The 25,039-nt window shown below is 38.5% G+C and overlaps 3 protein-coding genes across 9 annotated transcripts in view; 2 read left to right on the top strand and 1 right to left on the bottom strand.

Moving 5' to 3' along the window:
* Positions 1-7,193, top strand: part of ppm1kb (protein phosphatase, Mg2+/Mn2+ dependent 1Kb) — a 10,026-nt gene extending 2,833 nt beyond the window's left edge. Inside the window, exons 4-8 of one of the 2 annotated variants that reach the window (XM_020591698.1) lie at positions 1,854-2,019; positions 2,485-2,629; positions 3,946-4,080; positions 4,378-4,532; positions 6,465-7,193. In XM_020591698.1, the coding sequence (XP_020447354.1) occupies positions 1,854-2,019; positions 2,485-2,629; positions 3,946-4,080; positions 4,378-4,509 (578 nt within the window). In that variant the 3' untranslated portion in view covers positions 4,510-4,532; positions 6,465-7,193. The other variant, XM_020591697.1, reaches the window with a different exon arrangement.
* A 1,218-nt stretch (positions 7,194-8,411) lies between these two features.
* pkd2 (polycystic kidney disease 2) lies at positions 8,412-18,101 on the bottom strand. 2 transcript variants are annotated; one of them, XM_020591852.1, is made up of 15 exons: positions 17,134-18,101; positions 16,281-16,394; positions 15,211-15,344; positions 14,401-14,651; positions 13,992-14,216; positions 12,348-12,576; positions 12,075-12,245; positions 11,783-11,964; positions 11,565-11,685; positions 11,384-11,482; positions 10,392-10,513; positions 10,191-10,308; positions 9,885-10,045; positions 9,322-9,469; positions 8,412-8,658 (listed from the first exon to the last, which is right to left on the bottom strand). In XM_020591852.1, exons 1-15 carry the CDS (start codon positions 17,555-17,557, stop codon positions 8,449-8,451), a joined length of 2,709 nt encoding a protein of 902 aa, XP_020447508.1. In that variant the 5' UTR covers positions 17,558-18,101; the 3' UTR covers positions 8,412-8,448. The 2 variants fall into 2 exon arrangements, with proteins under 2 accessions (XP_020447508.1, XP_020447507.1); XM_020591851.1 differs by having other exon boundaries at positions 9,885-10,048; positions 17,134-18,099.
* A 2,125-nt stretch (positions 18,102-20,226) lies between these two features.
* Positions 20,227-25,039, top strand: part of g3bp2a (G3BP stress granule assembly factor 2a) — an 11,191-nt gene continuing 6,378 nt past the window's right edge. For 3 of the 5 annotated variants that reach the window (XM_020591817.1, XM_020591815.1, XM_020591813.1), the window contains exons 1-6: positions 20,228-20,404; positions 22,113-22,231; positions 22,313-22,394; positions 23,202-23,375; positions 23,687-23,777; positions 23,887-23,992. In XM_020591817.1, the coding sequence (XP_020447473.1) occupies positions 22,137-22,231; positions 22,313-22,394; positions 23,202-23,375; positions 23,687-23,777; positions 23,887-23,992 (548 nt within the window). In that variant the 5' untranslated portion in view covers positions 20,228-20,404; positions 22,113-22,136. Of the gene's footprint in view, positions 20,405-20,525; positions 20,689-22,112; positions 22,232-22,312; positions 22,395-23,201; positions 23,376-23,686; positions 23,778-23,886; positions 23,993-25,039 lie in introns of those variants that run through there. The other 2 variants (XM_020591816.1, XM_020591814.1) reach the window with 2 other exon arrangements.

The raw sequence follows: 25,039 nt of genomic DNA, 5'->3' as shown, positions 1-25,039 counted from the left end.
TATATATATATATGTATATGTATATATTTAAAAATGTAATGACACATTTTCTCCTCTCTTCAAAGCCTAACTTGCTTATCCTACTTAGGCTTTGAAGCCTTGGATTTCCCAACTGACATGACCCGAGCACTTATGGCCTAGAGGTCTGTCATTTAGCCCAAAGTTACTAAATAATTGCTGAACAATAAACCAGCTACAAGTAGAACAAACACTAGTGCTTGACTGCTTCCAGTACTGAATCTGTACATACAGAAAGGAGACAAATTAAAGGCACAACTGGAGTATGTTTGTTTGTTTAATATAATGAATAATGGTTTTAATGGTTGAAAACCATTAATGTCATGTAATGGTTTATGAAAATGATATGAGTTGTATTCTGTGGTCTTCATAGTCACCAGATCTAACCCCAGTTAAACTCCAGTGTGTTAGACAACACCCTCCTCCATCAGAAACTCCAAATGAGAGAATATGCTTTGATAGAATGGCATCCACATCTTTCAGGATAAGTCACGAGAATTGTAGAGAACTTTGCCAATGAGCTGTTTAAAGGTTTGTGGTTGCCCATGTCTTGTTTCCTTTAATTTGTCACCCATCTGTTGATGTTTTATCAAGCTGCAAACTATAGAACCTAGCATGGGCAGTGAAATTAATATTTGGGGTAATTTGAGCATCTATCAAACAAATTAACGCAAAACGTCTATCTCAGTAAATTATGCGGTCTACGTGTCATACAGACACTTTTGCAAGTTAGTTCTCAAGCAGCATTATGTCTCATTAAGGATATCTCTTGATATAAAGCTATAGCTATTATGTGGCCATACTGTACATCGGCCGCGCTGTGTGAAATGTCCCAATATGCCTGTGTGTGTGTGTGTGCATGTTATCTACGGCAGCTGCAGACCCAGCTAAGAGCTGGAGGCCCTTGGCACCAATGTGGATGACGAGAGGCTAGATATTGAAGGAGAGTCCAGCGGGTCCTAAATCCTGGACTACTGGAAGGTTCCCTATCTTTCTCTCACTCCTCTCTCTCTCTCTCTCCCTTTTCTCCTCTGATCAAGTGTATGCAAAGCTTCTTGTGAGACAGTACTTCAGTTTGACAAGTTGTATGAGATGTGTGTTGTCAGTGTCAGATCTAGTCCATGAGGTGCAACATGTTTGTTATACAGATTAGGCTTAGAAAACAACACACACACACACAGTGTAAAACCTAGAGTTAGTCATTTAATGTATTTGTTTGGAGAGAGAAAGGTGTAATAAAGGCCTATAAATGTCAGCAGATAAATACATTTTATGACATTTGATGCTGACGTTTAATGGTAATGTATAGTTATGTATCCACTGCTCACACATTCTTTGCCAAACACATAAAGTTGGCTGGAGTCATAGTACTAAATTGATTTAGACATCGTAATAAGAATTGTTACAGGTTATAATTATCAAGTACCAAAAAATTAAAATCATTTCATTTTCCTTTTTTGACAAATTAGTGGTGTTTTTTCCCACAAACAAAACCAGTGAACATTATTGAAGTAGTTAGCATTTTTAAAATGAATTTATGTGCTGCTTTTTGAAAATGTCCAAGTACTGTGTCAGCTGTTAACATGTGGTATTAGACGTAACTCTGCTGTAAATTTTGCTCTGGACCTCAACTCTACCGAAACAGTTTGACCTGCATGTGTGACTACCTCCTCTGTTGTTTACTGTGTAATGTCTAGTATTCTGTAAGTCCACTTCCCACTCTTGTTTATGTTTTAGTGTATGTGAGAGTGTGCGATACTCCATGTGGTGGTTATGAACAGTGTGGGCCTTTATGATTCGTTCCACCTCTGATGTTTCCTTTTATGTCTCTGTAGATCCTGGGATGAATGCCGGAACCACTGCCACTGTGGCCCTGCTGAGAGACGGCATTGAGCTGGTGGTGGGCAGTGTGGGTGACAGCCGCGCTATGCTGTGCCGTAAGGGCAAGGCCCTTAAACTCACTGTCGACCACACTCCTGAGAGGAAGGACGAGAAAGAGAGGTGCCTAGATGTTGTCAGTAATGGGACATTTGTCAGTTTAGACAAAAATCCATAAATTGAGTATGAAACTTGATGTTATCAGATGTTTTCATTAGATTTTTGCAAGGTTGTTGTCTGTTCTCCTGTTAGCACATAGCTTGTGAGGGCTCCACATAATTCCCAGAATTACGTCACCCAGTTTTCACATGAGCAGATATTGGTAATTAGTAATTAGGCTTTATTATGTTCTTAATTCCTGATCAAGCAATTACATACATTTTATTGTTTGTAACTAAGCTCACCACTTAGTTTTTGGAAGTAGAGAAGTCTTTTTTGAGTGCTATTTCATGGCACTAACCTGAAAGGAGAAGAGTTGTAGCCTGCAGTAATTGGCCTAAGAAGGATATTATCAACTTTACTGTTAAAATAACTGAACTGAAGCAATTCTTTGTCCCCCCGCCCTCTGCCCTCTGCCCTTGCATCAAGGATAAAGAGAAGTGGGGGTTTTATTACCTGGAATAGTCTGGGGCAGCCAAATGTCAACGGCAGGTTGGCGATGACACGCAGCATTGGAGACTTTGACCTGAAGAAGAGCGGGGTCATCGCTGAGCCTGAGACCAAAAGAATATCAGTAGGTTTATGTAAAGTGGTGCAACTTAGGATACGTATTTCATATTTGTCCACTGGACGCATTATCCTAAGTCATACAAGAATTATAAGCTAAATATTTTGTGCCAGCATTTAAGAGGTGATCTGCTGTCAAGTTCAGCTTGTCATTAGCAGATTTAAAGAATGTCAGCAGTGTTTGTATAAATGAATAAGACAGTACATCTTTACTCTTATCTATATCTGAGCAGCTTCTATTGTATAAATGTGAACATTACCCCAGTAAAAATTATGGCAGCTAGGGCTGCCACCGAAAGTCGACTTGTCGAATCATTAGTTGAGAGGCCCATCAGTCGGCTGAGACTCCTTTGTTTTTATTTTATTATATTTTATTTTGCATTGCATTAGTTTACATTACAATAGAAGGCAGCCACAGCTAACATTAGTTTGTCATCTTCTCCTCATTTTGTTGTGCCAAACAACAGTTTGATCAGTACTTCCCCCTCAGCTAGCGTGGAAGGTTGTAGTGGGATGTTGATTATATTGATCGTTGATTTAATTATGGATTTTAACTGTTGGTACTGGAGAAATTCTGCTCTCCCAACTCCGTACTTCTGGACTAATGTATCGCCCAGTCATATGTTCCTGTCACTCTTTTGCATTTGATTACTGATGTTAATGTGGTCGAACTCATCACTGAAATTCATGCCAGTTGATTTTCTGACAGTTTAGGCTATATATACATATATATTTAAAAAAAAAAAAAAGAGGGAATAGTCACACTGACAGTTGATACAGCCCTAATAGGAGGTAATATTTACAATGACATTTTAGTCTACATTCCCTGCTTAGGAAAATAGTTTACAATGAATATGTATATTGGCTGTAGCTCAGGAGGTAGAGTGGGTTGTTCACTGTTGCAGGGTCAGCAGTCTGATCCCCACCTCCTCCTGTCTACATGTCTCTGAGCAAGACACCGAACCTGAAGCGGATCCTATTGGTTAGCCCAACACATCATATGGGAGCTTGCAGCCATTGGTAAATGGGTGAATGAGATGCATTTTGGAAAAAGGCACTATATAAATGCAGCCATGTACTACTTTGTCATTTACGGTGCTCTCCTATTTGGCAACATAACCAGCAATGCACATTTCTCTCAATCTGTAAATAGGTTCATAAAGAGGTTGTATCACTATGTATTGAGGTGTTTTTCTTATCTGCGTTTTCAATGATCCAACAACCTTTTTAAAGTTTTGTCTGTGTTCTTATAAGCTACTGTGATATTTCACTGAAATATCTAAAATAGTGTAAATAATATTAGAAATGTTACCTTTTTTGCAGTTGCACCATGTCCATGACTCATTCCTGGCGCTGACCACAGATGGCATAAACTTCATTATGAACAGCCAGGAGATCTGCAACGTCATCAACCAGTGCCACGACCCCAAAGAGGCAGCTCAGAGAATATCTGAGCAGGCAAGACATTCATACTATGCTTTTTCTTAAGTTCACAGTGAAAACTCATAATGTGCAAAAATCTGGAGAGGTTTGTGATTATCTTGAGTTAGACAGACCAATCAAAATGCTTCCAAAAACTAGCTTTTAGTCAAAATCATCAGCTTATAGTGAAAGTAGCTTAGTCTTTTGTAAAATGTCCTCTTCCTAGGCTGTAGGCAGGGTAAAAACAGGGAAGATGGAGGCGATCTTTAGGACTTTTGACTGGTAATGTATGTTCATTATTCTTTTATTTATTACACTTCTCTTTTTTCTCAGGCTCTTCAGTATGGCTCAGAGGACAACAGCACAATTATCGTGGTGCCCTTTGGTGCTTGGGGAAAGCATAAAAGTTCAGACACGAGCTTCTCCTTCAGTCGAAGTTTCATGTCCAGCGGTCGCTGGGGGTAGTGAGTGGGACCTTGGATGAAAAGGTGTGTTCTGTGGACCTAATTAATGTGTGCAATACAATCAAACAACAGTGCCCATGAGGAAATATTTTAAAGTGTGGTTTGTCCAAACAGTAATACCTAAGGGTTATTTTGAGTAGCATTAGCCTTTGTGAAGTAAGGGGTGGTGAATTCATAACATGCGTTAAGGTGAAAAACATTCTCTTTATACAAGGTTTTATCTTCTAGTAAGCCAATAACCTTATAGGTGCTAAACACTGAGAAGCGTTTGAATTGCAGACCAGACTTCATGACGTTCTATGAACCATCTCTTAGCAGATACATAACCTGGTTAACATTTTAAAACTAGTATTCCTCACTGTCTGCTGTTCAGAAATGTCTGATCTGTTTATCTTTTCATAAATCCCATGTTTGCACTTTTTTATTCTCAAGGGTAAATTTAGGGAATATTGCATCTGGATTTAAATCTGCATTCTTTCATTTTGGACCACTTTTCAATGTTAACAATAGGACTACATGCATAGACGAGAGTGGGAAACTACAATAACTGACTGCATTAATTTATCAGTTAATTAAGATGAACTGTTTGAGAATGCGAAAATATTTAAATGTGAGGTTTTATATGTAATGTACAACTTCTGAAGCAGCTACAGTATAATTTTCATGAGCAAAATAAGTTTGTGATTGTTCTTAATGACTGTGTGTCTATACTGGAGCTTCCTTTTGGTTTAAAGCAACTAAATTAAGATTTTATGGAAACGGTTATAGTTTCTGTTGCTCTTTTTAAACTTGTCTCATAAGGGCTTCCAAAGTCCTATACTTTATTTTATTTTATTTTATTTTTTTTATTAAAGGACTCCTGAAACGCACAGATGCCCACTGGCACAATTGTAATGGTTTAAGAAAATCCAGAATGTTCAGTGATTCTTGTGGTTTTTGCAATTTAAACATTACTCAAGCTTGTATAGGTGTTAATATCTGTACCAATGTCAAACGTCTTGTTAGGGCGCTGTGAAGTGTTCAGACTACAGAAATGTACAATTTATGTTTTGTAAATAATTCTATTTATGTACATCTGGAAGATTCTCTGTTAACATTTAGGCTAGGAAATATCTAGACTAAAGCTCTTTATATCAGAATGTTTCACACCTACTGTACAGGACCTTTGTTTAGGTGCTTGTGTAAAGTTACATAATTTTGATTGCAACTTGCTTACAAATCAATAATTCCTCATTTACGCCACTCAAAAAGAGCAAAGCTCACTTAATGAAACACTAAAGAATTGTCCAGCTAAGGGCCTTGGATGACAATGTAAATGTTTGCTTAATGCTTAAATACCCTTCATGACTATAAAACACGGTCACGTTGTCTTGGCTGACCTAATGCCAGTGGGCACATGTCCAGACTTGAGTTGATAGTTTTGTTCACTGTTGCTGTGATCTTTTGCTTTGTGGTTTTTAAAGCTAGACAAACGCAAATCAGTTGTTTTTCTGTCTGAGACTTGCAGGTGTTACATGGCATTTTCATCTCAAATAGCATTTGTAAATGTTTTGTGAATACTGTTTTTCCTCCTACATTCACATTTACTGTAATACTTTGTGTTTTTACTCAACACATCCTCCTTCCAAGACTCTTCATCTGTTAGTTTCCTTTCAGTGTGTCCATGTTTCTTTGCTGCATTTATTTCACTGCCTTTCAAATATAATCATTCTACCCGAGGGCTTGTATCGGGGATCTAAATGTGACTATTCCAACAAATGTTAGTACTGTATTTTTGTTCTAAGTTGTGGCACTTAAATTAAAAACTACACATCAGAAATTATGTTGTCTTTGTAATGAGGAAATGTGTTATGACAGGCAAGTTCATTCCATGATTGACGTACAGTATACACTGATCAGCCATAATGTTATGACCACTGATAGATGAAGTGAATAACACCGATTATCTTGTTACAGTGGCACCTGTCAGTGTGAGGGGTACATTAGGCAGTACATGGAGATTCAGTCCTCGAAGTTGATGTGTTGAAAGCAGGCAAATGGACAAGCATAAGGATCTTGAGTGACTTTGACAAGGCTAAACTGTGATGGTTGAAGACCGGGTCAGAGCATCTCCCAGGCCACAGGTCTTTTGGGGCGTTCCTGGTCTGCAGTGGTTAGTACCTACCAACAGTGTCTAAGGAAGGACAGACAGTGAACTGGTGACAGGGTCATGGACGCCCAAGGCTCACTGATGATGAGGTTGATCTGCTGAGGATGAAACTTTTAAATCTCATTCATCCTTTTCAAAACTTTCCATTTTGTATGATATTTGTTAAAATGGGTGAATATGAGAAATACTGTGCATTGGTCTCTATGAAAAGAATCATTCAGCAGCTATAGTGGTGATGTCACACCTGGAGTTGAGAAAAATTATCTCTAACTTGTCCTCACAGCCACAGTTTTTACACATTTTTGTTTTTATTGCTAAATGATAGACAGATTTGTGCTCTTTCAGCCTCAGAGTGACACGAGTGCCAACCAACTGCAACATTGATCCCTGTATACACAGTATTAGGCAGGTGGTTATAATGTTATGGCTGATCACTATGTACAGTGACCACTTAACAAAACGTGTAGTGAAAAACCTTAGTTCATTTATTTATATAACAATATAACAACTTCATATTGAACTTTTTTTTTATTAAAGAGCCCATGGCATGCTGTTCCTTGTTTTTTAACTTGTCTACAATGTTACAGTGGTGAATTATCTTAGACGTGACCTAAAGATCAAAAAATGAGGTGAATGTATCTTCTAGTATTTCTATGCAGAAACAACTCAGTTTATACACGACTTGCACGCTCGCTTGTGAAACTTTTTTCTACCACAATAAATTATTACGTGATAGTTTAAGGATCTCCTTGAACAGGCATAAAATCCAGGCCTTTGCACATTCATGTGAGCTTGCCTGGCATCCACCGGTGCCCCCACCATATTGGCAAAATGCTGTATATGTTATATATATTTTCAATAAAGCTTATTTAAAAAACATCCACAAGTGCCATTCGGAAAGCAGAATTTTTCGACTGCGCCTGTGGATGTTGTTTTCCCTCCTGCTGCTACACTGTGACCAGAGGATGTGGAGAAAAATACAGGGCCTGAGGTTACTGCATGTCTGAGAATGTTCCTGTACAGGCTAGAAATGAGTAAAATGAGCATACCATGGGCAAATCACTGAGCTTAAAACCTGAAGAAAACAAAAACTGATAAATAAAACCTTTTCATAACACTTTATTTGGTAGAACAGTTTAAAAAAGACATCTGTTTTTAAAAAGTAAGGCACAGGGAAAAAATAATAAATGCATGGGCTTCCCATGAACACTAGATGCACTCCAAATCGAAGTTTGTTTCATGTTACAACATGTATCATAATAGGCTGTCATTTGAAGCTTAATTAATATACAGAAGATGAGTAGATTTGACAGAATGCACCACACTTGTACCTACTGTATATTAAAATGATGAAAAAATAATCATCAAAATTAACACTGGAAAAAAGCCTTTTTGGTATCTGTTGAAATGATAAAACGTGGATACACTGATCTGAAGCAGCTGAGCGTGTAATACTAAATTCTGAGTACATCTGCAGGCTTGTGTATTACTGTATATCCAGTACTATGTTTAACACCGTTATTTAACACTACTGTAAAATATTTTTAAACACCTCTCACACATTTGTAGATTGCCTCTCATCATCCTGTTAAGTAACACTTGACAATAGCTTAAGAGAGATTAGAGAATACTTTTAGGTGTCTCTCAGGAGATCCTCACTCACTTTCAGTGCATTTACATATTTGAGCTGAGGTACTTTTGTCTTTGTCACCTCCTTGATAATATGTTAAGGAATTTAAACAGCTTCACCAATAGAGAGTTTCTTCCCAGAGTGGAGGACCAGCCAAGTCTTCACACATGGCTGCTCACATTTGTGCTTGTGTCAAAGCCGTCGGTAGACAAGGAAGAGGACGGACGGGGCCGAGGGCCAACAGGAGTGGCCAACTGTGGGTGACTGACCTGCGAGCCCATATCATCTGATTCCCAACGCTCGAGTTCCTCCCTCACCAGCCTCTCCATCTGCTCCCTGTGGGTGTCTGGGTCACGTCCCAGGCGCTCATCCTGACAGACGGAAACAGATTAAGTTAAACATGATGTTATACACTATGTGCAGTTATAGATGCACACAAAAAACAGGTTATATAGGAAAACTGTCAACATGCACTATCAAAACCTGTTTACAGTAAATTTCTCCCTGACCCTTGACCTCATTATGGAAGCATGACTTATTTTATTTTCATTAGTAATTTAAGATGCTGCTTCCTGAGTGAGTGATGTGTGTGTGTGTGTGTATATCAGAGGCCTGATGGTGCAGTTAGAGGCTATAAACTATGAGTTTCAGGTTTAGCCTGACTAATTTTGAAGAATTTGCACAGATACATCGCTAAGTGTCATTTTCTCTCATTTTATCCCGCTGTCTGCACTCAGATTTTCTGTCTGAACATTTTCCTATCTTCTGTTTTGATTATAGAAACTGTGATCCTTATAAGATGTTTTAAAGGATTATTACGCAGTGACCCCTTTGGTGCTATGAGAGCAGTGAGGAAGCAAACACACTGAGCTGAGATGCTATAAACCTCTGTAGAAATACTGGAGACTGCACAGCCAGGTGATAATTCTCTATAGATTCATCACCACAGGGAATCCAAAATCAGTAATATAAAAACAGTGATTATTTACACTAAAAATGTGTAACACACTGACTGTGTGTCCATTGCATCTCACCTCCATGACTCCATCCAGCAGCCTGCTGAGAACATCTCTTCTTTTAAGTTTAACTCTCTCCATGGCTTCCAGCTTCACAATCACAGCGTCTATCTTGGAAACTATGCTGCCGATAGAGTGCTCCATCCTGTCCACACGTCTCACCAGCCTGGGATACAGAGAGCAGAGGAGGACCTCAAAGTAGAGCCCGACCGATGACTCAGCTAGACAGTATTAAGTCAGTTTTAGCTGATTAGTCTTGGTTTACATGTAGGCCACTAATAAACAAGAAAATGCTAATAGATTATTATAAGTTGAGAAAATTCAGAAACAATTTTCCACCAGAATGCACTGACAAATTTTTATAATTTAACTGCAAAATGTCTTGCTGAGTAAATCTTGGTAACAACTCTTTAATAACTACATTTAATGGATCCATAAAAAATGTTTAAGTTGAGTTCACGACCCTTTCGTCCACACACGACATGACCTGAGGCTGCTTGCGTTTTTATTATCAGTTAGTTGTTCAGCTTTCATTCATTGCTTAACCTGTGTATAGCATAATAAACACTACAGCTACATACACTTGAAACTCCTCATAAGAGACACCCCCTGAGCTGCTGCCACGGCGACGAGAGCTGTGGCCACTGTCCTCATCATCATCCTCCTCTGAGTCGTCCTGGGTACGAGGGAAGCTCCGCCCACTGCTAGGTCTAGTCAGCGAATTGCGTTCGAGATCCAAGTCCTCCTAGCGTACGAGCAGAAACACACTGAGAATCTGCAGGTACTATGGCTGTGTATGCGCTGCCACATACTGTATTTGCAAGGTGTGCTGTCTCTTATTTAGAATCAGTCACCAAAACACAAACTGTGATGGCATCATCACTCACTCTCTCTTTCTCAAGGTCGTCTCTCATTTGCTGATGTTCATGCTCTGTCAGTTCCTGATCACCATCTTGATCATACTTGGCAAAGATGGCCTGAATCTCTGCATCAGTGTGGCCCTTTCTGACCAAAGAAAAACATAAATCAAAACACACTCAAGAGAGGTGGCATAATAGCTTTTAGCGTGGATCTGAAGTTTCCATCACCCTTTAAGATCCTGACGTAGCTCATCAAAGTTGAGTTTGCCCCCGGCCTGACGTAAACTATCGGAGATGCTGTCAACCGCCGTCTTCTTCAGTTTCAACTTCATCAAAGCTTTGTTGCAACCCTAAGAAAGAGGGGGAGTTGAATCGTGTGTCAGGTAACACATCCGGGGATTATCTGCATATTTTGATAGTTGTTTTGGGTCAATTTTAGACCAAGCATGGCAATCTGTTTCAGGGATCCATTAAAAAAATCTATATGATGCAAAAGTAACCTAAAAGTAAACAAAATTTTTCTAACATCTGTATTTAGTTGATACAACCAGACCCAAAAATTGCATTAATAGAAAAAGCACTTTCAGGTGTACATTCTGATCCCCAGTGATAGAAAGTAAGTAAGGTATCTGTACTTTACTTGAGTATTATCTTTCTCTGCTGCTTCATACTTTGACTTCACTACATTTTAGAGGCACATATTGTACTTTTTACTCCACCACATTAATCTGTTGACTTTAGTTACTAGTTAAAATACAATATAATCATCTGACTTCATTGATCCCTGCTTGGTAATTCACAAGCTACCCTGCAGTAATTCAAATTAAAAGCATATAAGGTACTGTAGTTAAAACTAGCTCCCCCTTTACCAGCTGCAACATTAAATGTGACGTTCACAATAATGCATCAGTAATTATAATCCAATATTATTATATACATTAATGTTAAGTGTGCCATTCTGCATAATGAGTACTTCTACTTTTGGTACTTTAAGTATATTTTGATGCTAATAATTTTGTGTCATTTTGAATGCAGGACTTTTACTTAACAGAGAGTTTTTACACTGTATTGTATTGCTAATTTTATTTAGGTAGGGGCTCAGGAGTACTTCTTCCACCACTGCTGATCCCTTAGCCTTTCTGTTATTATTGGCATGGTGACAAGTGTTAATTTAAAGGCAACCTGCCAAGCCAAAGTAAATGATAAATGTAGTTCAATACCTTCTTAATGAGATCAGTCATCTCCATCTCAGACCTCTGCTGGGACATATCAGCCTTCACCTCAGAGTATGTGTCATTGATGATGGCCAGGAACATGTTCTATAGAGACAGAAAGAGAGCTGTATGTTAACACAATTACATATGTTGTGTCTTGAACACAACATGTGACTCCCCTACTCACCATGAGAATGAAGAAAATAAAGAAAACAAAGGTGGTGAAGTAGATTGGTCCGAGCACTGGGTTCGCCATCTCGATCTCAGAAAACTCAAAGTCTCCCAGGATGATACGGAACTGGGTAAAACTACACAAACAGCAAAACATTTCAACATTTTTAAACATCAGGAAACATCTGCTGTCTGCAATTCGACATTTGTAGGCTGTGCTTTGAATGTTCTTACATGCTGGCTTGGAAAGTGCTGAAGTCATTGACCTGGGTTCCAAAAACCAAGTAGGCCAGCTGAGCATATGCCAGAAAGATAATGAAGAACATAATGGCAAAACCCACCAGGTCCTTGGCACAGCGAGACATAGTGCTAGACAACTGGCTCATGGTTTTATTGAAGTTGATGAACTTAAAAAGCTGTGAGGACATAAAAAAATATTGTTAGTACTGTATCAGTCTGTTGGGTTCTCATGTTTCCACAATGGTAGTGTGTTTGTGATTACAAACTAAAGGCTAAAGATTTATACCTTGACCCAGGAAAAAAAGACAATGACTGCAGCCATGTTGTTGAACTGGACCTGCAGGTTGGCCAAAGGCTCAAAGCTGGGGTGAGCTGTGTGGTTCTCCAACAGGCCTTTCAGAAGGTTGCCAACCATGGCTGTTCTGGTTATGTTCATGATAATAGCAACAACACTCAGCTGAAAAAAGAGCAGAAAGAGCACACAACAAAGTCAGTGACTCTTCTTAAAATTATGTAATTAAATCACTTTATTTATCCCAAATGCAATCTTGATACACACCACCACAATGAGAACATCCAGACAGTTCCACAGGCTCTTGAAGTAATGCAGGCGGTGGATCCGGATCTCCAGCACCTCCTCCACCACATAGTACATGATGAAAATGCAGAATGCCACCTCACACACAGCCACAAAGTAGTCCCAGCTGGATGCATATCGAATGAGACGCACTGTTTGAAACTGCGAGGAGGTCACCACCCCACCAGTAGCAGGGAACTCTGCCAATAACCTGACAAATGCATCAGATGATGTCAATGATCAGTGTTCGTACAATGGTATTTACAAACTGGGATTCTTATTTTGTGGAGACAAATGAAAATGAAGTGCAGCTATGTAAATCAATAATCATTTTGTTTTAGCATTTACAATGCTCATTAATCACATTTTGGAAGGAAAGGTATATTTTTGTATTTATAAGAACGAACAAGTTCTTCCAGTGCTTCTTCTGTGCTGAAAAACAAATGGGTGCAGCAGTGTTTTCTATATTCTCCAGAACAAGTCAAAAAATGGTGGTATGCCCTAAGTAAAAAGTAAAACACTATTAACTTAATTGTTAATGAACAGAAAATAGACATTTTCTTGAGATGTTCTCACAACTGGTTAATCATTTCAGGGATTTATCAAGGATCATGCCAAACAATCACTGTTTCCAGGATGCTTTTTGGCGCCTTTCTCTGTTTTATATCATTCTATAGGCCTACTGAATACATGTGTGGTTTGTTGGTTGTTTGTACGGCAAAACAAGGCAGTTGTGACAAGCATTTTCTGAGTTTTTATGGATGTAGTAATTATTGGATTAATCGAAGAATAAGTGACAACCGGGGCAGCACAGTGGCGCTGTTGCCTCACAACGAGAAGGTTGCGGGTTCACAACCTTTCTGTGCGGAGTTTGCATGTTCTCCCCGTGCTTACGTGGGTTCTCCCCGGGCACTCCGGCTTCCTCCCACTGTCCAAAGACATGCAGCTTAGGTTGATTGGTGACTCTAAATTGCCCGTAGGAGTGAATCTGTGCGTGTGAGTGGTTGTTTGTCTGCATGTCGGCCTTGTGATGAACTGGCAGCCTGTCCAGGGTGTTACCCTGCCTTCGCCCGATTGCTGGCTGGGATTGGCTCCAGACCCACCCACCGCCCCGCGACCCCGTTTGGTAATGAGCGATATAGAAGATGAAAGAACGAATGAATAAGTGACAACCACTATGTGTTGCAGTGAAGTGTAAACTGTTCTACTGCAGCTTTCCACCAGCAAGTGTACTTAAATGTTCTTCAGAAAGTGCTGCCTTTTCTAGTTTTGTTATTACTGTCAGATAAGCCAAAAGTTAGATGTAAATTTGGTGACTTCTTGAAGAATCCTTTGTTGAAGTGGTTTCTACTGGATGCCATGGTTCAATTCCATATATCATCATGGTCTCAAATAGGTACATCTGAAATAATCATAAGTCGCAGAACTAAATTATTTTGTGATAAAGGATTTTTCAAGAGATTTTACTCAAATTGAGGGTCTAAGAATAGAAGATGATATACACTGTACTGTGCAGGTTGTAAAGTACCTTTAGGCAAGTTGTGATGTCATATTGGCCTATATACAGTAAACAAACCTGAAACTTGACTTGACTTAAATGGGTGTGTTGTGACAGGTTATTCTCACCTAACGATGCAGAAGAGGTTGATGTTTCCATTGTAGACAGAGAAGTCCAGAAACACCGCTCTGGTGCCTCTGTCTAGCCACAGGTGGTCTTTGAGAAACTGCAGCTGGACTGCTGATTCCTCTTTTGTACGAGACAGATCTTGGTGGTATCCTCCACCTCCATATTTGGATACCTGGCCACAGTAACTGCTCCCATTCATCTTACTCTCTGCTGTATAGACCCAGCTGACAGACACCAAGATGAAAAATGAGGCTGTAGACATTTGTTAGTGTATTACATATAATACAGCCTAAGGCTTCTATGAAATAGAGTATAAAAGTCGTTTTGTAACTTATCTTAAGTAAAAAAGTGTGTTTCTTTTTGCCATGTTCAGTTATCAAGTTTGCACGGCATTATAAGTGGACTTACGCAGTTCCATTCTTAGGGCCAAAAGAAGAGGTGTCCTCATTGGCTGGGGTGTACATGCCAAAGCAGTCCTGCACCTCATCTCTCAGATCTTCATGGACGGTGCAGGACTGATTGTGGACCCTGACCTGCCGGAGGCGTGGCACCCCAAGGAGGAGGTTCTCATAATAGATGAGACTCTGATTCGCTGGTAGGGTCTTGTTGTTGTACCACACTTCCCAATACATGCCATTGAGAAAGGGTCCCTCTGTGAACTGCAAGTTTAGAACAGTCAACATTATGGTACAGAAGAGGCCAGAAACGACACCTTATGGTGTTTTTTTTTCTCAGTGTTTGTACAATAAATAACATTTATTATTTTGACTTGCTGTTTGGCTGTCTTCACTGTTTTTTTTTTTCAGTTTCTTTATCGTCTGTGCAGTTACCAATGTGTTTGGACCTCAGAAACTACAACTGTGATGTGCATTTCCTGAGATATTTAGTGTGGTATAAAGCAAAAAAGGGAGACTCAGCTAGTCTAGTTCTACCTGAAGGTAACAAAATCAACCAAACCAGACCAGCAGTTCTGAAGCCCACAAATTAGGCGGTGGTAGGCAGATGTTGTTAGGCCAGAGCTAGGCTAAATGTTTCTCTGTTTCCAGTCATTATGTTAAGTTAAGAAAGCAAAAACAGCAAACTGTACATCTGACCTGCAAATGCCTCCTTTCTCAAGATATAATTCAATGATTCAAAATCAAAGCCTAAATAAAAAGGCATTTTAGTTAGCTTGACAAAACATTTCAGGCAAAGACTAAAATGAATGTTGCATTCTACCTTCCAGAAATCCTCCATGGTTGACAAATGCTTGAAAGTGGAAGGGTCCCCAGCAGACAGTGGTGTGTCCAGGAAAAGCTGAGACATGACTTTAGTGTAGTAGTACATATTGACACTCACCATCCCATAAGTCACTGCAGAGCAAATCACATAACATATGTAGAAAGTGCTATTCCTATTAGCGCCAGCTACAGCAACAACAGCCACAGGAAGCAGAATAAAACAGGAGAGTTAACACTGCGTGAATGTTTTGCATGTGCGTAATTGTGCTGTTTAAATCCGGTATGACCCTGCAAAGACTTGACGGACACAAAAAATGTACTCTGAGTTAGATTAAACTTAATTATGTCTCACCTATGCGTTCATCAGGAAGTTATTCTGGAAATTCCTTTAAATAGACAAGCTCTGCCTGGCAGAATATGCCTTAATACAGTCTGCTGTGAAATCATTTCCTGATCCACCCTAAACCACAGTTTGGCATTTTTTATTTCAGAAGAGAAACGTAAGTAGCGAGACTGTACCTTTAGTTTTTTATTAATTCTTCCTGCCATGTCGAAATGGACTTTGTGCTGTTTTTGGAATTTAACCCCTCTGAGAAGTGGGAGATTAGATTTTCAGCTGCCAAAGCCATAAAGCATACACTGTGAGTCTGGAAAATAACTTTTCAGCATCAGGAAAAATGCCCAGGCATATTTGGTTTGGCCATTTAAACATTGCAAAGAACTTTCTGTGAGTCACTTGGACCAACTGTCAATCCAGTTTAGCCTAGGGCTACTGTACTGTACCTTCCAGGGCATGAGCAATTTCTTTATGGATATGTCACCAAAAATGATGTACATATTGTAGTCATGTACCTAGGACAATTAACCGTTCTCTCAGTAAGGCTATGTTTACACCACAGGTCCTAATTCCCAACTGAGGAAGTATTTGCCTATATATGATTTGTTTTGCCACAGGCTTTAATCAACAATTAAGAATGAAGAATGTTTAATGCTTGTGTTCACAATAACTGACAAGTTTATCAATATATTAAAGATGTCATTTCACTGGATTTTTGAGCCTATACTTACATATAGAAATAGTGATGAGGAATGCGATATATGTGAGCATCTCCCTCAGTATATTTCTGAGGTATCTTTCTCGACTGTTGTCACTGTCCTCCATGAGCTCTGTGCCCCACAGATCTGCAAAGGAAACAAGTTCAAGAGGGCATAAGCATATAGTTACATAAATATTGGATTACAATTTACAGATTCAAGTATTGGGCTATAAAGAGCAGATGTGCATTGGCTAAGACAGGCATTTTGCATCTCTTTATGGTCATTTTGGCCTCTTTGCAGTCATTTTGTGTCTCTGTGATTGTTTTGCACTGAAGCATTAGATGACAGACAGCATTTTATAACATTAATTCCATGCAGAGAATAGGTGCTGATGATAAAAGACTTTCTTAAAACACACCTTTATCAGAGAGCTTATACTAATTTTTGGAAATGTCTTTTGGTATCTCACAATTCTCTTTTTGATTTGTTTTATTTAATCATGTGATTGTTGATTTTTGTCTAACATACTGCCTTTTGTACACAGCTTTGTAATCTGTGGAGTTTTGGAAAGTGTTATGTAAAGATCATCATTATTATTAACAGCAGTTTTTCTATTTCATATTGAACAATGGTAGCCTAAGAGTTACAGTAGCTACAAAAACAGTGGGGAGAGTAACTCTTCCAATAACAAGTCTTTCTTAAAAGCTACAATTTGTGATCAGTGGCTTACTGTGCAGTGAAAAACTAGCCTGGTTGGCAAACCTACATTTCCTTTTACTTAGACGTTATCATAGTTGTTATGGATCTGTAATAGTAAACCATTTTAGGAGACTTCATCATGCCAACAAAAGAGCATTTACAAAGTGTAAAGAAAGTGACTAACTTCTGACTTTTTGGAGTATCTGCTTCATACAGCTGGGGTGGTCATGCCTGTCCTGCTGCTGGGCATCCACACTTGGGGTAGGGTAGAGTCCTCCTCGAGGGATGTGGGTGCTGCTGCCCCCGCCGGTGTAGCTGCCCAGACCGCTGCTGCAGCTGTTGCTGGAGGCCGTTGAGACAGACCTCCTCCCGGGACTTGCCGGAGGCCAGTCGGCTTCCATAATCTCATCCTCGGGCTCAAAACCCGGGTTGTCCCGACTCCATGCTTGTCTGGATGGAGGGGACGGAGTGCCTATGACACCTCCGAGTCTCAGGTCTTGATGTTGGATGTTCTCCATCTCTATCCCCTCGCTAGAGTCCAGTCTGTGCGGTAACCTGGCAGGCTGGCTCTGCGGTAACTGCTGGGGTCTGACTCGAGATGAGCTCATGGTCCAGTTATCTATGTTTTTTATCTGATGAGGAGCATCTGAAAAATCTAAACGTTATTCAAAAGCGCTAAAAATTTCTGACAGTATCTCATAACGGCCGAGGAATTTCGGGGCGTTTCGCTTCAACTCCGAACCACAACAAAACAATTGGAAAAGTAACCACCTAAATTAACCCATTCACAAAACCTTATGGGTATGTAAAAGTCACATTTGAGACATTTGGCTAGCTAATTGGTGCTAGTCTGCTCCTCAGCGTTAGCAGTTTATCACCGCTAAACCGTTAAAAAAAACTTTCCTTCGGAAAACATCAAACGAGCATCAACTGCGCCTCAAAAACGACGTCCCTTGCTCTAAAGCGATGCATTTAATGCGTATAAAGGTGTTACATTATAACAACATAATTCACAACCGCATTAAATGTCGTGTTTATGAGAAAGAAGAATATACTTTTCTTGTCCCAGGACAGCCATCTTGTTCTTGAAGTGTTCTCCCCAAAACTCTCATTTGTTCTGGACTCAGATTACATGAGAAGTCATGGCGTCGCAGTAATGGGTGGAAAATACGTCTGTGGAAACATTTACTTCACTGAAATATCAATTGGATCAACCTTTATTAAATGTTGTCATAATTTAACGCCTTTATTTAATTGGCGTGCGATTTTTGTGCTGATTCCTAAAAATCATAATTCCCCAATGCCCCTAAGTTTTCTTTAAAAAGTTTTAAAAAGAACGCTTTTATCTCTTTATGACACCCAACAGACATTTGCTTATAATAGTATTTCCTATTAGATTAACATAAAGATTGCACAATCTCTGTGTGTTTGGGTCAGCGGTTGCTATGACAACAAGGCATTTCAGTGCTATACACATGGGCGGATTTTGAGAAAATAGACTCCATGGGCACAGACCATGGCACCCAAACCACTCATAAGGAGCTGAAAAAGACTGCAGTCATTTAGCAGCTGTTTATGCTTGTTTGGTCTCTATATAGTATTTCACTTTATGACTAACCCTTTTTGCAGCTGTCCTGAAGGAGCAGGTATGAAACAGAAAGCAATAAAAGTATGTGAAGTTAAATGACCCAGTTTAATAATTCAGGGACAGCTTGGTGTACTTTTGTTTAGGTCATTAGTTATTAACTTATGGTATTTGTGTAATAATCATGTTGACATTTTGATTTTGACATTGATTACTTAACAACCACATCTGTGACATTTATTGATATAAATAAATCTGATATTTATTTATTATATATCCATGCCTGCCTGTTTCACATCATGGGAAATACAAAGTTCACATCAAAAGATACTTAAATTTGTTTCCATCAGGAACTTTCATAAACTGAACAAACAAAGAAGATTCTATTTAAGCAATCGATTCTAATACTGCTAATAATTTACATTATGGCTCTTGTCTTCATTAATTGACAGCATAGAAGTTAAATATCTATGGGGTTTAAATCTGGGCTTTGGCTGGGCCACTCAAGAACTGTGACTCGTTCCAAGGCCACTCCATTGTTGTCTTGGCTGTATGCTTAGAGTTGTTGTGAACCATGTGAAAGGTGAAGGATATCAACCCAGTCTCAGGTTGCATGCTCTCTCGAGCAGGTTTTCTTCAAAGCTCTTTGTATTTAGTCGCATTAATTTGAAAGAAAGCCTTCAAATCTGACTTTGACTCTATGCCTTTCTAAATTATGTCCAATCAGTTCAATTTGCAATAGGTGGGTTCATCAAGTTCCAGACAGACCTCAGTGATTACTCAAGCCAAGTCAAGTCAAGAGTCTTTATTGTCATTATGCATAGCATGACAAATTTTTTCCGGCAGCTCTTGGCTTAAAAGACAGACATATTATTTACATAACACACAATTGTATAAGTCAATATAAAAATATGAACAAATAAAAATGGATATATGGGACCTAATCAGGTCAGCAGCATGTTAGCAACAAGAGTGTAGTAACATTCTAAAGCAAACAGGAAGCATGACCACAATTTAATTATAGCTACAGTAAAATTTAAAGGACTGATAAAAAAGGAGCAACAAATGAGACCTAGCAGAGGACAGCACACTTTTGTAGTGTCTAGTTTGCTTAACCAAAGAAGAAGGAGAAGAAGCCCACACTATGGAATGCCACAGTAAAGGGTTTGAACACTTTTATAAAGGTGAGATTTCAGTTTCTGGATGTTAATAAATTTAGAAAAATGTCCAAAAATATATTTTCACTTTGTTTTTATGGGTAATTGAGTGCAGATTGAAGGGTTAAAAACCTTTTTATTCATTTAAAATAAAATTTACAACAATAAAGTGTGTAAAAAGTTAAATGAATAAAATATCACTAACGAAATTTGAGTTTTTAGACTTTATTAAGCTCCTCCAGAGAAAAATAAGACAACAAAATTATGCTCATATCCATATAAAGAAGTATTTGTTGCGCAATCAGTTTTCGACTTACATGTGAGCTAAAATGCACGGAACACAGAATTTTGGCGCATATGTTATTATAGGTGTGAATCCCTTCTACAGGTATAATCATTTTTAGATTAATCAGTACAAGGTTTGGGGGTGTGGTTACGCGTCGGGCATCATAATTTATGCTGTCTAGTGTAAACAGTCCATTGGCTAAATCTTTGTGATGGGGGGGTTCCCTGCCCCAGATTGCAGGGGTACAACAATAAATCCAACCTATCACTTTAAATCTTCAGTCTCTGGTACAGCAGAGATCATAAACTGTTAGTGGAGCGTGGGAAATAGTTGATTAGTTTACCTGGGATACGCTGCATTTTAGAACAGTTTACTTGTTAGTATTTAATACAAACAATTCTGTCTACATAGATAGGTCTTTCATAAGGTAAGTTAGCCATTCTCCAAGCTAAATCAGCTATTAAATGACTGACAAGCTAGCTGCATTGTCTAGTCAAAACGAGACTAGTCGATAGACAGGTAACGTTAGTAACCAAAGTTGCCACCTAGGTGTGTCCCTGGTGTACAAACAGTCTAGGTTATTTATCTAGTTAATTTGAATTTTCTGAGAATCAACCAAATTTGTCAAATCTGCCTTTGTTTCGTGAACTAGCAGCTGTAGCATTTAACTTGTTCATTGATGAGTTGTGGGTAATTTAGCGTAAAGTTCGGGTAAGTCATATAGTGCTTGCCGTTTGTAACAATTATGATACAATTGGTTACAAATAAGTAGGTGATTATTGATCATTTTTAGTTGTACTATGATAACATCGATATACTTTATTGGAAGTTACAATGGCTATCGCTAGGTTTGTCGGCTTGATGGTTTTTCCCCACTTGCAGTGAACGTTCAGGTTGTTTGTCTGAAGGTACAGCGAACTGACATCTCTTTAGCTGTAGATTTACTTGTGTTGATCGGCAACGTTTATGTGTTTCTCAAATTATATTGCTCTTGTTCAATGTAAAATTGGTCACCGGCTCAAGGAAAAACGACGACGCCACAAGTTAGCTGGGGCTAATATCAGCTAACTAGCAATGTCGCAAGCTTGGCGTTTCTGTCCTGTTTACTGGGCTAGCGTTAGCCATTTAAGATGACAACGAAGAGGCCGGCAGATTATCATCATTCTTCCCTCCGTTTTTACAGTACATATAACGGTGACCAAACAGATAATGTTGGGTCTCAGTGCTGCCGAAATTTCTATAAACTACATAATGTATAAACTATGGAAAATGTCATGTCATATCGCTAATAAACACGAGACAATTGGAGAGAGATTGCAACATGTTAGCATAGACGTGAGAGGCCTCATATAGTAGGCCACTAATCTAGTTAACTTTACAATGTGATGCTCAGATATGTGTGTGAGGTTTATGAGATGTGTAATTTCAAAACTAGGTTGTAAGCGTTTTAAAGTTTTTTTTTTACGATGCCTAATTTGAACGCCTGCACCAGTCGCTTTCTTCCTATCTACAACCGGTTTCCTTCTTTGTCTCATTGGATGAACGCGATGGCGCAGTTGGATGTTAGCTTGTGTTTTAGCCAGGTAGCTAAGCAAACAGATGTCTTTCTTCTGCCACAGAATTGATGTGGGTCAGGTGAAAGATGGGCCTAATGAGACAAAGAAAGTGAAAAGATGTACGGTTTTAATTCGTCTTTTACACTTGCTGTAGAAAGGATGAAACGATGTTGTGTTAACGTTTTGTTTGGCCCTTTACTCGCTGTACCTCCTGCTCAGACACAGCTGTTTTATTTGCATGACGCACAATAAACGTTAATGCGTACCATGGGCATCCTGTCAAATGACCTGACCTCAAAAGAATTCATGTAGCCGTTTTTTGTTTGTCTTGTTATTAAAACTCAGTTTTATGGTAATATTTGAGGCTGTAATTAATTTGTGGTCCTTTTGCATACAGAGTAATAAAATGTTAGAATATTAGAAATTCATTTCAGACTAACACAAACATTTTATTGCAGGTTTGTTATAGTATACATAATTAGAAATGTGTGCCATAAAAACTGTCAATGCTGTGCGTATACATTTGTGTTGTAGTTTGATTGAATTTCAGTCTAAATCTCGGGTTGCCTTCTGTTTCAGCACTTAATATTGTTTACCAAAGAAATGGTGATGGAGAAGCCAAGTCCCCTGCTTGTAGGGCGGGAGTTTGTGAGGCAGTATTACACACTCTTAAACAAGGCACCAGATTTCCTGCACAGGTAAATTTCAAAATATCATGTGTTAAATGCTAAATTTGTAGTCATTAGTAATACTCTCTGTGATATTGTTATACCTTTTAGGTTTTATGGGAGGAACTCGTCCTATGTTCATGGAGGACTTGATCCAAATGGGAAAGTGGCAGAAGCAGTGTATGGACAAGCGGTATGTGCTATGGTCCAATCATAAAGATTCACTTCAGAAATATTTAATTACTTGTAGTGGTTGTAATATAAGTATTCTTATCATTCAATTGAACACATAAATAATAAATCAATGGGAACTTTTAAGGAAAGAAGCAGTGCTAGCATGATAATTACATTGTTTAAAACTTTGTTCTCAGCAGCCTTTTATTATTATTCCACATTACATGGTTTCTGTTGATTAATTCTGACAAATAATTAATTATACTGCCTTTAGGGTTGAACTGAGACATGAATGTGAAAGTAAACAACATGGTTGGCCTCAGATCATAACTGACTGCCAACTTTGTGATTAAGTCAAGTCAAGAATCTTTATTGCCATTATGCATAGCACAACGAATTTTTTTTTCTTGCAGCTCTTGGCTTAAAGGACACATTATTTACATAACACAAAATTGTATAAGTCAGTGTAAAACTATGAGCAAATAAAAAGGGATGTATGGGGCCTAATCAGGTCAGCAGCATTTTAAACCTTTAAGTCTTGAAATAAATGTGGACTAATGTTAATAACTGTTAACTAATATTAATTGTAGCACATCAACAAGGGTTTGCTAAAAGTACAAGTGTTCTTTTCCAGAAACTGGTCTGAGCTTTTTATTTTTATTTTATTTTGCTTTATTTTGTCTTGGGAATGAAAAAAGTTTCATTCAACAAAAACCTGAACCACTGTGGTCCTAATCGGTTAAATGCACAATACCAAAGAACATGTTGGTGTCAAACAACAGGAAATATCATTTTAAATGACAAGATTATGTCTCTGTGTCTCCAGGAAATCCACAAGAAGGTCATGTCTTTGCAATTTAGTGAATGCCACACAAAGATCAGGCATGTGGATGCTCATGCCACATTGAGTGATGGGGTGGTAGTGCAAGTCCTTGGCGAACTGTCGAATAATGGCCAGCCCATGAGGAAGTTCATGCAAACTTTTGTGCTTGCTCCAGAGGTGAGTACTTCTCCCTTTGTATGCAGATAACAGGAACTGAGTTTGAATTATAACAGCTATAAGAATCTTGAGTGTTTAAGTTTCAGTGACTTAATTGTAAATTGTTAGAAGGAAATTTTGACATCTTATTTGAACAGGTTAAAAGAGATGGTTTGCTGTTACTATAATGGAATTATTCCAAAAAGACACCCTGTAAATGCAACAGCATGCCAAATTTAATATGTGATTGGCTTTGTGTGTTTTTTTTTTTTTTTTTTTAATGGACAGCCTTGAACAGTAAAGATGTTTTATGCATGGCTAATTTGTTTCAGGGCTCTGTGGCAAACAAATTCTATGTCCACAATGACATCTTTTGTTATGAAGATGAGGTTTTTGGAGATTCTGAAGCCGAGCTTGATGAGGGTAAGATATTCTTGAATGTCCCCTGACTTGTTTTACTGGTAGATTTTTAGTTCATGGTTGAATGTGAGGGGTGTTAAAACAGCTCAAATAGTTTCTTTCTCTTACTTAGAATCAGAAGAGGAAGTTGAAGAGGAGCCAGAAGAGAGGCAGACGTCACCTGAGCCACTTCAAGAAAGCCCCAACAGTACCACCTATTATGAACCGCATCCTGTCACGTATGTCAAAACTGAGTTTTAAGTGCATAAATCTTTTTTGTTTAGTAAATGGGCAATCGAGGGGATATGCAAACCATTAACCCATGTTTTTAACATGTCGTTTCGACTTGGTCAGTTCCCCAATAATATGAAAATAGCAAAGGTTATTCCATTGTATAAATCTGGGGATAAGCACAACTTCACAAATTATAGACCAGTTTCTCTGTTGTCACAGTTTTCAAAAATCTTGGAAAAACTCTTTAATAACAGATTAGACACATTTATTGAGGGACATAATATCCTCTCTGATTGCCAATATGCTTTTAGGTCAAACCGATCGACATCTCTGGCCATTACTGACCTAATGGAGGACATAACAAGTGCTATGGATGAGAGGAAATATACGATGGGAATATTTATTGACCTAAAAAAAGCATTTGACACAATCAATCATGAGTTATTAATGGATAAGTTAGAAAAATATGGGATCAGAGGAATGGTTCTGAAATGGATTAGAAGTTATTTGACACAGAGGCGTCAATTTGTGAAGTTGGGTGAATACCAATCGAGTGAGCTGGACATTGTATGTGGAGTGCCTCAGGGTTCTGTTTTGGGACCTAAACTATTTATATTATACATCAATGATATATGTAAGGTTTCTGATTTAGTGAAAGTGGTTTTATTTGCTGATGACACTACCATATGGGCATCGGGTGAAAACCTACAGCAACTCTCTGGACGGGTTACACAGGAACTTGAGAAGATAAAGAAATGGTGTGACAGTAATATAGTATCTCTGAATTTGGATAAAACTAAATTTATGGTATTTGGCAATCGTAGACTAGATAATGAACTTCAATTGAAAATTGGGGGAGCTAATATAGAACGAGTATATGAAATTAAATTTCTAGGTGTCATAGTTGATGACAAATTCTCCTGGAAATCTCATATCAGATATGTTCAGCACAAAATAGCAAAAAATATATAGATATTGGCAAGGGTTAGATATATTTTGGACGGGAAAGCACTACGGATTTTGTATTCTTCATTGATTTTACCATACTTAGA

The sequence above is a fragment of the Monopterus albus genome, unplaced genomic scaffold, assembly GCF_001952655.1.
Source record: "Monopterus albus unplaced genomic scaffold, M_albus_1.0 scaffold15.1, whole genome shotgun sequence".
In the NCBI taxonomy this organism is placed as follows: domain Eukaryota; kingdom Metazoa; phylum Chordata; class Actinopteri; order Synbranchiformes; family Synbranchidae; genus Monopterus; species Monopterus albus.
The sequence above is the reverse complement of the archived record's forward strand: the minus strand, read 5'-3'. Positions and strand labels throughout refer to the sequence as shown.